Genomic DNA, 15,136 nt, shown 5'->3' with positions numbered 1-15,136 from the left:
TTGAGAAGACGATGCCTTATCGTTTGATTCGCTCAACTCGAGTCATGTAATTACTAGAAAATGATACAATAGAAAAGTTTTAAACATTCTTAAACTTGACAAACACCAATAGAATAACATCTAGGCATAATGATCTATTTTGTATGGATTATGTATTAGCTCCTTCAACGGAAATATATAGAAAATATTACTTTATGTTTTTAGAACTTTTTGACGAGTTTTACCAGTTTTTTTCATGATGCTCCACGTGGTAATATGACTATGCTATGGAAATAAGGTTGAAATATAGAATGTCTTTGAGGTTATTTGGTCGGCCTCTTCCAGAAATACTGTTTATGTTTCTTCCTGCACGACCTTAATCGGCTCCTGCCTTTTAACGAATTATACAAAATCTTTCTCTCGTCGCTATCATCGTTTTCAACATCATAGTAATACTCGTCTTCTAATGGCTTGCCAGACGCATCTTTTCCTTCACGCACAATAATACCAATGCAAGAAATAGTCTCCAAGACCTTTTTTAGTTCATCTTTGCTTAATTGTGAAGTGTTGGAATTGATGTTTTGCAATTGGGATAAAGGCGTTTGTTGAAGGTTAGAAAATGCAAGATGATTACATAGCACATGAACTAGGTCATCAAACCGAATTCCTCTTTCTGAGAGCGACCGAGAAATTTCGGGAATAATATTCAATGAAGTCTTAAGACGTTTTTGTGCAGGAGATACAATCGCGGTTGTAGAAGACAGCTCTTTAGTTTTTTTTGCAACTGCTGCGAAAGATTCTTCTTCATTAATGCCACCACTCCTAGTACTGGCACTTAATGTCCCAATTATTTTATCTTTAGGAAGTGGTGTCTCTTGTATAGTGTTATTTTTCAATGAAATTGATTTACGCTTCAGTTTCTTTGGAGTTGATGGCTGATTAATAACGAAAGATGTTTGGGGTGTTGTTCTATAACTAATGGGGGAGTTTTTCACAAGAGCAGGAGATGCAATAAGTAATGGTTTTGAGATCTGTTCTGTACGAGGTGAATGCTCAACTGGGACAAATTTCATCGAAGGTGTTTCTTTTTGCCAAGAAAAATCATCGCTCGTTGTTGTTAATAAACACAACTCATCCTCCGTTTCTGTCGAGTTCTCTTCGTCAAAGTTATTGTTGCCATCGCCAGGATAAGGTGCTACTTTTTTCAATGAAAGACAGACTGTGACGCCTGTAAAATTTATGAAACTTCCTTGGATATAGGGGAAAGTAACAGTTTCACCTTTAGCCAAAACAAAGCTGATGAAGTTTTGGTTCTTTTGAAGAGTTTTTCCATGCGATTGTTTAGTATTTTGCGAGGTCAAAGGCTCTTCTGCCACTAGTTTATAAAAGTTCCTTGTTGGGAAGGGTTTTACCAAATGCAACTGCATGGAGTAAGGCAAGTGAACGGACAACCCATTAGTTCCATTACATTCCAATTTTATTTCATTTCTGTCGGCGGCGTATGAAATAAAAGCGTGCTGCCTAGAGATATTCTTTCTGCATGGCAAAATAATGTTGCAGACTGATTTTTTCCTACCGATGGCTAAACGTGAGGGATCCGATGCATCTAATTCAATCTCGATAGGGCCTGCAAGCACCTTTTCTTGCTTTGAAGGAGATGACAAGGCAGATTTGGTCTCATTTAAACGTGAAGTGATATCTTTCACTGGTGAAGATTGTCTTCCGATGCTAGACGACGGGTCTGGAGTAGGATACTCTTCCAATTCGTAATTATACCGTTTTCTTCCTAAGGTCAATACAGAAGTATTAGCAAGCTTACCAGGTTCTTTTTGTGGGCTTTCCAAAGGTTTACCAGCAACTGGTGATGATGGTGGGAAGAGATGGGACATAACCAAAATTGTGACGATTTTGTCGTGAAACTTCTAGCGAAAAGACTAATGAAATCGGCAAATATTGTGTAAATAGTATACCAAAAAAAAAAACGCTTCTATATATTGTTCCCCGTTGCTAGTAACGATAGAAACGGCAAATAAGGAGAGAAATTAAACTTTCTTGGGAGAGGCAGAAGTGTTTACTTATTCTTCTGAAACAAAAACAAACGCGAAAAAAAAATTATCGCGTTTGGATTATCATTATTTAGACATTAACACCTGTACATATTTGTATTTTAAAAGCCGAACATTTTTGGGTTCTATATCAGTTTTTTTTTTCTTCAAGCACTCCGTACACCACTAATATTATCACTGAGAATCTTCCTGCCACTTGCGGGAAGGATGAGATTGGAAACATGGCTGGAATAGTAAGCATAGGTTACTATAGAAAGCGGTAACAAAAAGCACTACTATGTGTAGATAAAGAACAAAGAGGTAAACGAATATATAAGTAAAGATGGGTAGTATGTACAGGAATTATTAATTGATGAGTCAACGTTCAATCACATCCGGTCTGATTTAGAGGATTACATGAGAAAGAAGCACTGAAAAAATTTTCCACCAGGAGAGGCCAGGTAAACTAAGACCTACGTTATTCACTATGCCAAAAGATTTAAAAATATAGAATGATGAATGTTGCCAGAGCCATTGATGATAAGAAATTGCACATAACGGATGCATAAAGAGCGAATAAAAAGATTTGAGTGTCAATACAAAAAGGTGAGAAGAAATAGTGTAAGACAGCAACACACATCTAGACCGCCAATGAAGTTGTTCTGAATCCAGCAGTAGAGTTTATTTAGTTCAAAGTTTTACTAACGATAATTAACTTTTATGTTTTCATTTTAAACAGAGGGTACTCCTTCATTCGGTAAGCGTCACAACAAATCTCACACCTTGTGTAACAGATGTGGTCGTCGTTCTTTCCATGTTCAAAAGAAGACCTGTTCCTCTTGTGGTTACCCATCCGCTAAGACTAGATCTCACAACTGGGCTGCCAAGGCAAAGAGAAGACACACTACTGGTACCGGTAGAATGAGATATTTGAAGCATGTCTCCAGAAGATTTAAGAACGGTTTCCAAACCGGTTCTGCTAAGGCTACTTCTGCTTAAATTTGATATTATCTATAAGTTTTGTTCTTTCCTAAAACGAAAATAATATAAATTATATATAGTTAATATTAAGCATTACAAGGTTTCTATAAAGCGTTGACATTTTCCCCTTTTGATTGTTGCCTTACAGTCCCATTGAGATATATAATGAATCGGCCTCCTCTAGTGTGGTTAGATCGAATGATTTTGACTCAAGAATAGTTCTTGCCATTTCTTGAAATTTCTCATCGTACTTTACTTGCATTATTCTCCCCGTTCTTTTATTCAATTGCATCTTCAATTCTTCTTCGATATATTCTGGTAAATCCTCAAAGGCATCTTCGTAATAAGAGGCTTGATCCTTTATCGTCAGATCATGCAAACTATCTACAAGGTGTCGATGATCTCTCATTTCTCTTTCGTTTGCTGTCACAGTTTCGGTTTGGCATACGAGAAACCTCCATAGTGACATAATCAATTGGCTTTCTACCTGCTTGATTTGTTCTTCACGCAATTGTTTGAAATGGTCTTTCCATAGCCTATATATTATGGTTAAAGTATGTTCAATAAGATGGCATCTGAGGTCCAAGTTCGGGGAGTCTTGTCCCACGTACCTTTCTATCATTAACGCTTGCTCCCTGGATAAGAATTTAGAGGAGTGGATGAGCATTTCTCCATTTACTATGGTCGCATCGTCTCCATAGATCATTAATAAATTTTCAAAAATATTTAAAACTTCATCTTTTAACTTCAAAAGCCATTTTTCCATCTTGTAACCTATTATAGGGGCAGTGAATTTGTCGCTATCCATCCCAATATCCTCTTTAGAAATTACCCTTGGGACACTTTGCAATCGGTCAGTATAAATCAGCTTTGATATCAATCCTCCCAATTCATTATCACCTATATTTCGGATTAACCCAAAAAAGTCATGGTACTTCGACATATGAAGAGTTGTAGTATCCACATTTTCATTATATACGTCGCCACTCTTAATTTCCTTTTCCAAAAGAGCGTATAATCTTGTAATACAATCTCTCCACCAACTACCGCTTATCAAGGATTTCAGATCTGAGGAATTGTCCATATTTAATATTATACTAGTGATAATATTAACGACCTCGACTGCACTAAATATTACATTTACCATTGGCTTGTATGAAATGGTTAGTGCTAGTTTGTAGACAAATTCAAATGATTTTAGAATATTTTCATCAAAAAATTCCATATAAGTTTGCTTAGGATGCGACTGCAGTACCCTTAATATACCTTCTAGGAGATCAAAGGAATACGAAATTATCAAATAGTCTATCAGTTCATATTGGAAAATCTGAGGTTCTACATGCAAATTCATATTTGATTCATGTATCGGTACTTTCAATACATGATGATAGATTCTTATTAAATCGCAAATAAAAAGAAAACAATCCTTCAGTGCTAAATTATGAGTGGCACTAGGACGAAATTGTACAATCTGATACATCAATGCAACGAGAAATGGGACAGCTAATTTCGATTCATTTGGATGAACTGATATTTCCTTGATCAAAACAGCTATATCCTCTAGCAAAGTATCTATGAACCTGTCGAGGGTCAACGTCTTTTTACATCGCAAAAGTAGAGAAACTATGGACTTCCCTATGGGGGCTCCTTTAGCAATGACGAAATTCTTAAATTTAAACTCTGTGATGTAGTCAAGCTTCAATCTATTTAATATTTCTATTGTGCTCAGGTCAGCGCCTATTATTTGATGAAGTAATATTGACTCTAGAAATAAACTCGTTTCATCGGGAATAATCCTATTTGGGTTTAGGGGAACCATATTTTTTTTCAGTAAATTATCACTTATCTTACGTTTTTTTGATTGTGGTGATTGAGGTTTTGCTTCGATTGCAACTGAGGACGAATCTGGCGTTATAGTGTTTGTGTTTGTTGATAATGTTGTTGACGGTGGTTTTACATTCGTAATAACTTCCCTTTTCGATTTTCCTCTCGCTTCCATCTGTAAGAACTTCTTCTCATCTTCCAGTTTCTGTAATTCTTGTTTTAATTTAGCCAACTCTTGAAGATGCTTGACTTGCAATTCATTAACTTTGACGGCTTGAATATTCTTTTCCTTTTCCCTTTCAATGTTCAAAAAGTTTATTTTATCACGAAGCATGCTTGCTTCACCTTGAGCTTTATTCAGTTGGTTAACCAGTTGGTTATCATTTTTACTCTGTTTATTGTTTAATGTGGTCGTTGTAACCTCCAAAGTAGTGGGAATTTGTGTTTGTAATGCTGCTGATGATGGCGGTATTTGAGTAAACCTTGGAGGCCTGGTGCCTAATTCCAAAAGAATATCATCATCGTCATCTGAAGAAAATTCACCCACCGTTTCTCGTCTCATCTATAATAGAAATATGCAAAAGAGTTTGATGATTGTGTTGACGTTTCGTGCACTATCGCGTATTTGTTTGCTTTTTATTTTATTGCATGTGCTGTTTTCCCCAAAAAATCGATGGAACGCTCGGATTTGGCTAGAGGCGGGAAAAATCACCAATAATCGAAGAAAATAGAAGAACCAAGATACTAATAGCTCTTTGTAAGATAAATTTTGGAGTTACTACAGGTTACTATCCTTATTCAGAGACTTTTTACTGCTTTGCTCCTAATATTTAGTAGGAAAGAGCGAGCCTGTCTGACTCTTTTTTTTTTAAAAAAATTCAAGGTAAAACCTAACTAAACATAAAATTTCCACTCGAGTTATTCCGCTTAAAAGTGCTTAACATCGGTGCCACACAATACGAACCTTAGTAGAGAACCGACCGTTACCTCTTTATTAGCCCTAGTTTGTACCACTTAAGCTCTAATTCCAATCTAATGTGTGTGTATTTTTTTCTATTGTTAGCGCCGCACCAAAGAGGATCATGGTAAATACAATTACATAAAGAAAAGAAAAGCAACAAAACAGCTTCGTTTGCACCTTTAGCAAACGTTGGAATTTTCCTAATCTCAAAACAAGTGGTAAATCTAATCCCACACTAAAGAAAGCACGTCTTTACCAGTGACTTTATCAATAAATCACCTGCACACGCTGTCCGGGTAAATAGAATTGTTACTAAATAATGAAAAATACATTCGCAGTTGTAAAAATGCCAACAGAAATACCTGATATACAGTTAACAAGTAAGATCGGATCACGCTGCCAAGGCGCATAACAAACTATAAAGCCATTAAAGATTATGGTCGTGACATTTTTGCAGGACCTGGAAGTTTTGCAAGATGCATTATTAAATAATTTGCAAAAATTAAGTGCAATCTCCCGCAGAAAAGAAAGCGGAGAAAGCAAGCATGATAATAAGGACAGTTTTGCAGCCATTGCCAACGAACACAATGATGAAGAAGAAGAGATTGAATTTGAGGATTTGGTGAATATTATAGAGAGCAAAGTTTCAGATTTCGAATCGGTACTGAAATGTAGTATTGTGGAAATGACCTACAAATACCCCGAATTAAAATTACAGTGGGAAAAAAGCCCTAGATACGATCAATGCGATAAGTTGCATATTGTGAAGCTTGATAAACAAATGAACGAGGACATATATGCTCAGTTGGTCGAAGAACTGGATTTCGTGTTGCAATTCGTCGATTGGTTCTATTGCTACCGCCTGAAAGTCAAAGAGATTCTACGACAACACCACAAACGTGACTTAGCTTGGAACGACGAGAAAAGAGACCGCGCTATAAAATTTCACGCTGTGGATTACGACAAGCTTCACCAAGGAACGTCGTCATCGTCAAGCTTAACGTCCACATCGATGGAAAAAGCCAGCACTAGAGAGAAGCTTTTGAGCAAAACAAAACAACTGACGAATAACTTGGTGAGAGGAAATCAAATTTTGCAGTCCGGAATTTTACAAAGTGACCTGAATTTGGATGAATTGAGAGCCCAAACCAATTCCTTAACACAAATCGATGACAAGTACACTCAATTCGAAACCGTCTTCAAGAAAACTGCCGATTTGGTCAAAGTACTGGAAAATGCCTCCCATCAAGAGAAACGAGATGTCTATTTATCACTTGGGTTCCTCCTATGCTGCGTCTCGTGGGTTCTATGGCGTCGTATTTTCAAGTTACCTGTTAAACTCGGCCTCTGGCTGCTATTCAAGTTTTTCAAGGGTATACTCGTCACCCTAGGTCTAGTTAAAAGCTATGCAGGCTCCTCGTCCTCTCTTCAAGCACCCAGTCTTGTGCTAAATGCACCCATTCTAGCCACTACAACTACATCCTCAGCAACCTCTGTGGAACCATTCGCATCTGTATCAGCCGTCAGTAGTATCCAGCGGGCTGTCGATGAGGCCGTGGACAGGATCGTCTCACATGATGAGCTATGATAATTTTAACATCTATATAACATAATAAGCGCATATACTTAGTTCTCTCCATCCTCTCCATTTATTTTCTCTCACCATTGTTTCTGTTCTCTTCACATGCGTTAGGTATAGCTTATACCCCCCACTGGTTGCGCTAAATACGCCTTCCCCACCGCATGTGAAAAAAGCTCGACCAAGCTCAACGCGCTGTTGCAAAATGGAAAAAATATAAAAGGAATCAAGCCATAGTTGAGAAAAGACCTTTCACACTTGGGCTTTTCTTTGGCAGGTGTTTGCTCTATTCTTCTCTTTCAGTTTGGTGCGCTATTCAGATTTATTGGTCGTCCTACTGTATACATCTCTTTCATTTTCTTTGTTTCTGCAGTGGGTGTTAAAATGGGAATACACATACCATATCTCACGTCAAAGACATCGCAATCAAATGTTGGTGATGCCGTTGGCAACGCTGATAGTGTAGAGTTCAACAGTGAGCATGACTCACCTTCAAAGAGAGGTAAAATTACACTTGAGTCACATGAAATACAGAGGGCTCCCGCTAGCGATGATGAAGATAGGATTCAAATTAAACCCGTGAACGACGAGGATGACACGTCGGTCATGATCACTTTTAACCAATCTCTTTCGCCCTTCATCATCACTCTGACTTTTGTCGCATCCATATCCGGTTTCATGTTTGGTTACGACACTGGTTATATATCCAGTGCGCTGATCTCGATCGGCACAGATCTGGACCACAAGGTACTTACTTATGGGGAGAAGGAAATTGTCACTGCGGCTACCTCTCTGGGAGCTTTGATTACCAGTATTTTCGCCGGTACTGCAGCTGACATATTTGGTAGGAAACGTTGTTTAATGGGTTCGAATCTGATGTTTGTCATTGGCGCAATCTTACAGGTCTCCGCACACACATTCTGGCAAATGGCTGTTGGTAGACTGATCATGGGTTTCGGTGTCGGTATCGGCTCCTTGATCGCGCCACTTTTCATCAGTGAAATTGCTCCCAAAATGATCAGAGGGAGACTAACTGTCATCAATTCCTTATGGTTGACTGGTGGTCAATTAGTCGCTTACGGTTGCGGTGCTGGGTTAAACTACGTCAACAATGGTTGGAGAATTCTTGTTGGATTGTCACTAATTCCCACTGCTGTGCAATTCACATGCCTGTGCTTTTTACCTGACACTCCAAGATACTACGTTATGAAGGGCGACTTGGCAAGGGCTACTGAGGTGTTGAAGAGAAGTTACACTGACACTTCGGAGGAAATCATTGAACGTAAGGTGGAAGAACTTGTTACTTTGAATCAATCTATTCCTGGTAAGAATGTCCCTGAAAAAGTCTGGAATACCATCAAAGAATTGCACACAGTACCATCTAATCTAAGGGCTTTGATCATTGGTTGTGGTTTACAAGCAATTCAACAGTTTACCGGTTGGAATTCGTTGATGTATTTCTCTGGTACCATCTTCGAAACTGTCGGTTTCAAAAATTCTTCCGCTGTTTCAATCATCGTGTCCGGTACCAATTTTATTTTCACTTTAGTTGCCTTTTTTTCCATTGACAAAATAGGCCGTAGAACCATATTATTGATTGGATTACCAGGCATGACCATGGCTTTAGTCGTGTGCTCTATTGCTTTCCATTTTCTAGGTATTAAGTTTGATGGCGCTGTCGCTGTGGTGGTTTCCTCCGGTTTCTCCTCTTGGGGTATTGTGATCATCGTATTTATTATCGTATTTGCTGCGTTCTACGCTCTTGGTATCGGTACTGTTCCATGGCAACAATCGGAACTATTCCCCCAAAACGTGAGAGGTATTGGGACTTCATATGCAACTGCTACAAACTGGGCTGGTTCACTGGTTATTGCATCCACATTTTTGACCATGTTACAGAATATCACTCCTGCAGGTACATTTGCCTTTTTCGCGGGATTGTCGTGCTTATCAACCATTTTCTGCTACTTCTGTTATCCAGAATTATCGGGATTGGAGTTAGAAGAGGTACAAACTATTTTGAAGGACGGGTTCAACATCAAAGCCTCGAAAGCTTTGGCCAAGAAGAGAAAACAGCAAGTTGCCAGAGTTCATGAATTGAAATATGAACCAACTCAAGAGATTATAGAGGATATATAGTCCTTTCACGAGGTAAAAGGAAGGAGACGCAATTGAATATTCAAATACATAGTAGAAAATAAATAAAAATAAATTACAAGATAGAAAAAAGTTCATTGTATTTAAGTCGAACTAATTGTTGTATGCATATATAGAAGATTAACTAACCCGGCATTGAAGACCTTTTTTTTTTTTCACCTTGAGAGAAATACTGAAAATTTTTTTTGCTGGGATGAGATGAGATGCCTACCTAAAGTATTTCGAAGGTGAAAGCGTTTTATTATAGAGTACTGAAATAAAGCACAATCAGGAATAACAAATTAACTGACAATGGCACCTTTAACCAAGAAGACAAACGGAAAACGTTCTGCTAAAGAAGTTAGTCATTCAGAAAAGAAATTAGCCAAAAAACCTAGAATTTCTATTGATTCGTCTGATGAAGAATCAGAACTATCCAAAAAGGAAGATGCTGTATCCTCTTCATCAGATGATGATGATTTGGATGATTTAAGTACCAGTGACTCTGAAGCAGAAGAAGAAGCTGACGAATTAGATATTTCCGATGACAGTGAGGAACATGAAAATGAGAATGAAGAGAAAGAAGGAAAGGACAAATCTGAAGGAGGTGAAAATGGAAATCACACTGAACAAAGAAAACTGCTAAAAGAAAGGAAAATGCAAAGAAAATCTGGTACCCAAGTGCAACAAATTAAATCCGTCTGGGAAAGATTGCGTGTGAAGACCCCACCTTTACCAAAACAGATTCGTGAAAAACTTTCCAACGAAATCTGGGAGCTATCTAAGGACTGTATCAGTGATCTTGTCTTAAAGCATGATGCTTCCCGTATTGTTCAAACTTTAGTCAAGTATTCGTCCAAAGATCGTCGTGAACAAATTGTCGATGCTTTAAAGGGAAAATTTTATGTTCTAGCCACATCTGCGTACGGTAAGTATCTATTGGTTAAGTTACTGCATTATGGTTCAAGAAGTTCAAGGCAAACTATAATAAATGAATTACACGGTTCTTTGAGAAAATTAATGAGACATCGTGAGGGTGCCTACGTTGTTGAAGATTTATTTGTTCTTTATGCCACACATGAACAAAGACAACAAATGATTAAAGAGTTTTGGGGCTCTGAATATGCTGTATTTAGAGAAACCCACAAAGATTTGACCATTGAGAAAGTTTGTGAAAGTAGCATTGAAAAAAGGAATATTATCGCCAGAAACTTGATTGGTACCATTACCGCATCAGTAGAAAAGGGTTCCACCGGCTTTCAAATTCTACATGCTGCTATGAGAGAATATGTGAAAATAGCCAACGAAAAGGAAATATCTGAAATGATCGAATTGCTTCATGAACAATTCGCTGAATTGGTGCATACTCCAGAAGGTTCAGACGTTGCTTGTACTTTGGTTGCTAGAGCTAACGCCAAGGAAAGAAAGTTAATTTTAAAGGCTTTGAAAAACCACGCCGAAAAATTGATCAAAAATGAGTACGGTAATATTGTCTTCATTACAATTCTGAACTGTGTTGACGATACAGTTTTAGTATTCAAGACTTTCAGTCCTACTGTTAAGGAACATTTGCAAGAATTCATAATTGATAAGTTTGGTAGAAGGCCTTGGTTATACATACTATTAGGTTTGGACGGTAAGTATTTCTCACCTATCGTCAAGAATGAATTATTGAGATACATTGAACTGTCCAAAGCCACCTCTAAGAAGGATCCTTTACAAAGAAGGCACGAACTTTTGTCAAAATTCGCCCCCATGTTTTTAAGCACTATATCAAAAGATTATTCCAGTATATTGACAGAGAATCTAGGCTGTCAGTTCATTGCCGAAGTTCTAATAAACGATGAGTTGTACGCGCAGCTGAATGAAAAAGACCAAGAAAAGTATCAACAGGTCTTAAACAACATTTTAACTACTTTTAAGGGTGACATAACCGAAGAAGAGCACCCAATACATAGAGCATTTTCTACTAGACTATTAAAGGCACTAATTCAAGGTGGTAAATGGAATAACAAAGAAAAAAAGGTCATACCATTAAAAAATGTTCAAGGCTTAGGCGTTCCATTTGCTGAAAAGTTATACGATGAAATTATTGACTCCTCCAACTTGTTAGAATGGATTAATAACGCTGATAGTTCATTTACAATTGTTGCACTGTATGAAACGTTAAAAGATCAAAAAGAAGGGAAACCATTTTTGAAGGATTTGAGAGGAGTTCAGAGTAAAATCACCACTGATGAAAGTAACAAAGGCTCTCAGCTTTTGGCTAAATTGTTAAAATAAATTTTCTACGATAAAGTCACAATATTTGGTATATAAGCATCTGTACAATAATAATAAAAAGCTTGATCTCATTGAAAGTGCAGGTATATATAATTGTCTCCTAAAAACTCCTTACATCGCATAATATCTGTTGAAGATACCGTTCCGATGGGAAAAAAAGGCAAGTTTAACTGGAAATATTCATATGTACTTACTATTTTATAACGACATTAGTGAATCAGAACTATCATAACAGTCAAGGAGACTACCTTTTTTTGGTTGCAACCATAATATTATAGAACCATGGTAAAAAAGAAAACGAATAATGACAAAGGAAAAGAAGTAAAGGAAAATGAAGGAAAGCTCGATATAGATAGCGAATCCTCACCTCACGAAAGAGAAAATGACAAAAAAAAAACAGAAGATGATAGTCTACGTGCAACAGAAAGTGAAGAGACGAATACACATAATGCTAACCCAAATGAAACAGTACGAGCTGATAAATTTTCCCAGGAAGAGAGTCGACCAATCGAAGACAGTCCACATACTGATAAAAACACAGCACAAGAAAGCTGTCAGCCTAGCAGCGCAGAAGATAATGTCATAAATACAGATATTACAAGCTTAAATGAAAAAACCTCCACGAATGATGAACAGGAAAAAGGGTTGCCACTGAAAATAAGCGAAGGTCCTTTTACAATCTCTACCCTATTAGACAATGTACCATCTGACTTGATATACACATGTTGTGAGGCGTATGAGAACCACATATTCTTGGGAACAACTACAGGTGATCTTTTACATTACTTTGAACTTGAACGTGGAAACTATATGCTTGTGTCGCAAACAAAGTTTGATGCAGAATCAAATTCGAAGATAGACAAAATCCTTCTTTTACCTAAAGTAGAAGGCGCACTAATATTATGTGATAACGAACTAGTTTTATTTATTCTCCCAGAATTTGCACCAAGGCCCAACACAACTAGACTTAAAGGTATTAGTGATGTCGTTATTTGTAATTTTTCCCGAAGCTCGAAGGCTTATAGAATATATGCATTTCACGCAGAAGGCGTAAGACTACTCAAAATATCTGCAGATTCATTAGTACTTACCAAAGCTTTTAATTTCAAACTAATAGATAAAGCTTGTGCGCACGAAGAAACATTAATGGTTTCGAAGTTAAATAGTTACGAACTTATAAATCTAAAGTCGTCACAGGTAATTCCATTATTTCGAATAAGTGAGACTGACGAAGACTTAGAACCTATAATAACCAGTTTCAATGAACAGAGTGAATTTTTAGTTTGTTCTGGAGGAGGATCATACGATAGTGGGGCGATGGCCTTAGTGGTAAATCATCATGGCGACATAATAAAAGGAACTATAGTGCTAAAAAATTATCCAAGAAATGTAATTGTTGAGTTTCCCTACATAATCGCTGAGTCTGCTTTCCAGTCGGTTGACATATATTCTGCCTTGCCGAGTGAAAAATCCCAGTTGTTGCAAAGTATAACTACTTCTGGATCGGATTTAAAAATTTCAAAATCTGACAATGTATTCACTAATACCAATAATTCTGAAGAATTCAAAGAAAAAATATTCAATAAGTTGAGACTTGAGCCTCTGACACATAGTGATAATAAATTTAGAATTGAAAGAGAACGCGCCTTTGTTGAAGAGTCTTATGAAGAAAAGACCTCTTTAATCGTTTATAATAATTTAGGGATTCATTTATTAGTTCCAACGCCGATGGTCTTACGTTTTACATCATGTGAAGAGTCCGAAATTGATAATATTGAAGATCAATTGAAAAAGCTTGCGAAGAAGGATTTAACAAAATTTGAGCACATTGAAGCGAAATATTTGATGTCTCTTTTATTGTTTCTAATGACCTTACATTACGATCACATAGAAGATGAGGTAATGAAAAAGTGGTGTGACTTTTCTGACAAAGTTGACATCAGAATATTATTTTATATGTTTGGCTGGAAAGTCTATAGCGAGATCTGGTGCTTCCATGGGTTAATAAATATAGTTGAAAGGTTGAAAAGCTTGAAGCTAACTAACAAATGCGAGAATATTCTAAAAATGCTTCTGATGATGAAGAATGAACTAAAGAAAAAGAATAAAACTGGACTCTTAACGAATGACTTTGATGATATAATGAAAACTATTGATATAACTTTATTCAAATTAAGATTGGAAAAAAAGGAAACTATAACTGTTGATATGTTTGAACGCGAAAGTTACGACGAAATTATCAGAGAGATTAATTTACATGATGATAAACTTCCTAGGATAGAGTTACTAATTGAGATATATAAAGAAAAAGGGGAATATCTTAAAGCACTAAATCTTTTGAGGGAAGCTGGGGATTACATTTCACTAGTTTCATTCATTGAAGAAAATCTCAAAAAACTTCCTGAGGATTATATCAAAGAAAGAATAGCCGATGATCTTCTCCTCACTCTTAAACAAGGCGACGAAAATACTGAGGAATGCGCCATCAAAAAGGTTCTTAAAATATTGGACATGGCATGTATTAATAAAAACGACTTTTTAAACAAAATACCCGCAGAAGAAACATCCCTGAAGGTATCATTCATAGAACAACTCGGTGTCCAAAACAGCAACGATTCCAAATTTCTCTTTAACTATTATTTGGCGAAATTGCGAGAAATAATCAACCAAAGTAACATATGGTCCATTCTTGGAGATTTTATCAAAGAGTACAAAGACGATTTCGCGTATGATAAGACAGATATAACAAATTTTATTCATATCAAATTAAAGCATAGTCTTCAGTGCGAAAATTTTTCCAAATATTATGAAAAATGTGAAAACTTGAAATCGGAAAATGAAAAAGATGATGAGTTTATTAATTTCACCTTCGACGAAATTTCCAAGATCGATAAAGAACACATATTGACCTTGTTATTTTTCCCCAATGAATTAACAAACTGGGTTTCTTCCGAAGAATTGCTGAAAATATATTTGTCATTTAATGATTTCAGAAGTGTAGAAAAATACATAGGCAAGCAGAACTTGGTTGCGGTGATGAAACAATACTTGGACATATCTTCTTTGAATTACTCAGTTGAATTAGTGACTAATTTGCTACAGAGAAATTTTGAACTTTTAGATGATACAGATATTCAATTAAAGATCCTCGAAACTATACCTTCCGTATTTCCCGTACAAACAATATCCGAATTGCTTTTAAAGGTACTTATTAAGTATCAAGAAAAGAAGGAGGAATCTAATTTGCGGAAATGTTTGTTGAAAAATCAAATATCCATTTCTGACGAACTAAGCCGGAATTTTGATAGTCAAGGATAAGAAGAGCCCACCTATTCTTTTTCTGTTCAG

At 36.7% G+C, this 15,136-nt stretch overlaps 7 protein-coding genes across 7 annotated transcripts; 5 read left to right on the top strand and 2 right to left on the bottom strand.

Moving 5' to 3' along the window:
* Window positions 1-302: 302 nt before the first annotated feature.
* On the bottom strand, window positions 303-1,868 carry PLM2 (Plm2p; the record flags this gene model as incomplete). Its single annotated transcript, NM_001180809.1, has 1 exon — window positions 303-1,868. One exon carries the CDS (start codon window positions 1,866-1,868, stop codon window positions 303-305), a length of 1,566 nt encoding a protein of 521 aa, NP_010789.1.
* Window positions 1,869-2,367: 499 nt separating this feature from the next.
* On the top strand, window positions 2,368-3,023 carry RPL37B (60S ribosomal protein eL37 RPL37B; the record flags this gene model as incomplete). The annotated part of the gene is made up of 2 exons (NM_001180808.1): window positions 2,368-2,374; window positions 2,764-3,023. The coding sequence occupies 2 exons, from the start codon at window positions 2,368-2,370 to the stop codon at window positions 3,021-3,023; spliced, it is 267 nt and encodes an 88-aa protein (NP_010788.1).
* A 124-nt stretch (window positions 3,024-3,147) lies between these two features.
* LCD1 (Lcd1p) lies at window positions 3,148-5,391 on the bottom strand (the record flags this gene model as incomplete). The annotated part of the gene is made up of 1 exon (NM_001180807.3): window positions 3,148-5,391. The coding sequence occupies one exon, from the start codon at window positions 5,389-5,391 to the stop codon at window positions 3,148-3,150; it is 2,244 nt and encodes a 747-aa protein (NP_010787.3).
* Window positions 5,392-6,226: 835 nt separating this feature from the next.
* On the top strand, window positions 6,227-7,378 carry SEC20 (Sec20p; the record flags this gene model as incomplete). Its single annotated transcript, NM_001180806.3, has 1 exon — window positions 6,227-7,378. One exon carries the CDS (start codon window positions 6,227-6,229, stop codon window positions 7,376-7,378), a length of 1,152 nt encoding a protein of 383 aa, NP_010786.3.
* Window positions 7,379-7,753: 375 nt separating this feature from the next.
* ITR1 (myo-inositol transporter ITR1) lies at window positions 7,754-9,508 on the top strand (the record flags this gene model as incomplete). The annotated part of the gene is made up of 1 exon (NM_001180805.1): window positions 7,754-9,508. The coding sequence occupies one exon, from the start codon at window positions 7,754-7,756 to the stop codon at window positions 9,506-9,508; it is 1,755 nt and encodes a 584-aa protein (NP_010785.1).
* Window positions 9,509-9,817: 309 nt separating this feature from the next.
* PUF6 (Puf6p) lies at window positions 9,818-11,788 on the top strand (the record flags this gene model as incomplete). Its single annotated transcript, NM_001180804.1, has 1 exon — window positions 9,818-11,788. One exon carries the CDS (start codon window positions 9,818-9,820, stop codon window positions 11,786-11,788), a length of 1,971 nt encoding a protein of 656 aa, NP_010784.1.
* A 282-nt stretch (window positions 11,789-12,070) lies between these two features.
* On the top strand, window positions 12,071-15,106 carry VPS3 (CORVET complex subunit VPS3; the record flags this gene model as incomplete). The annotated part of the gene is made up of 1 exon (NM_001180803.3): window positions 12,071-15,106. One exon carries the CDS (start codon window positions 12,071-12,073, stop codon window positions 15,104-15,106), a length of 3,036 nt encoding a protein of 1,011 aa, NP_010783.3.
* Window positions 15,107-15,136: the final 30 nt, after the last annotated feature.

This window comes from Saccharomyces cerevisiae, chromosome IV, assembly GCF_000146045.2.
Source record: "Saccharomyces cerevisiae S288C chromosome IV, complete sequence".
Classification (NCBI taxonomy): Eukaryota; Fungi; Ascomycota; class Saccharomycetes; order Saccharomycetales; family Saccharomycetaceae; genus Saccharomyces; species Saccharomyces cerevisiae.
This window is presented reverse-complemented; position numbering and strand designations above follow the sequence as displayed.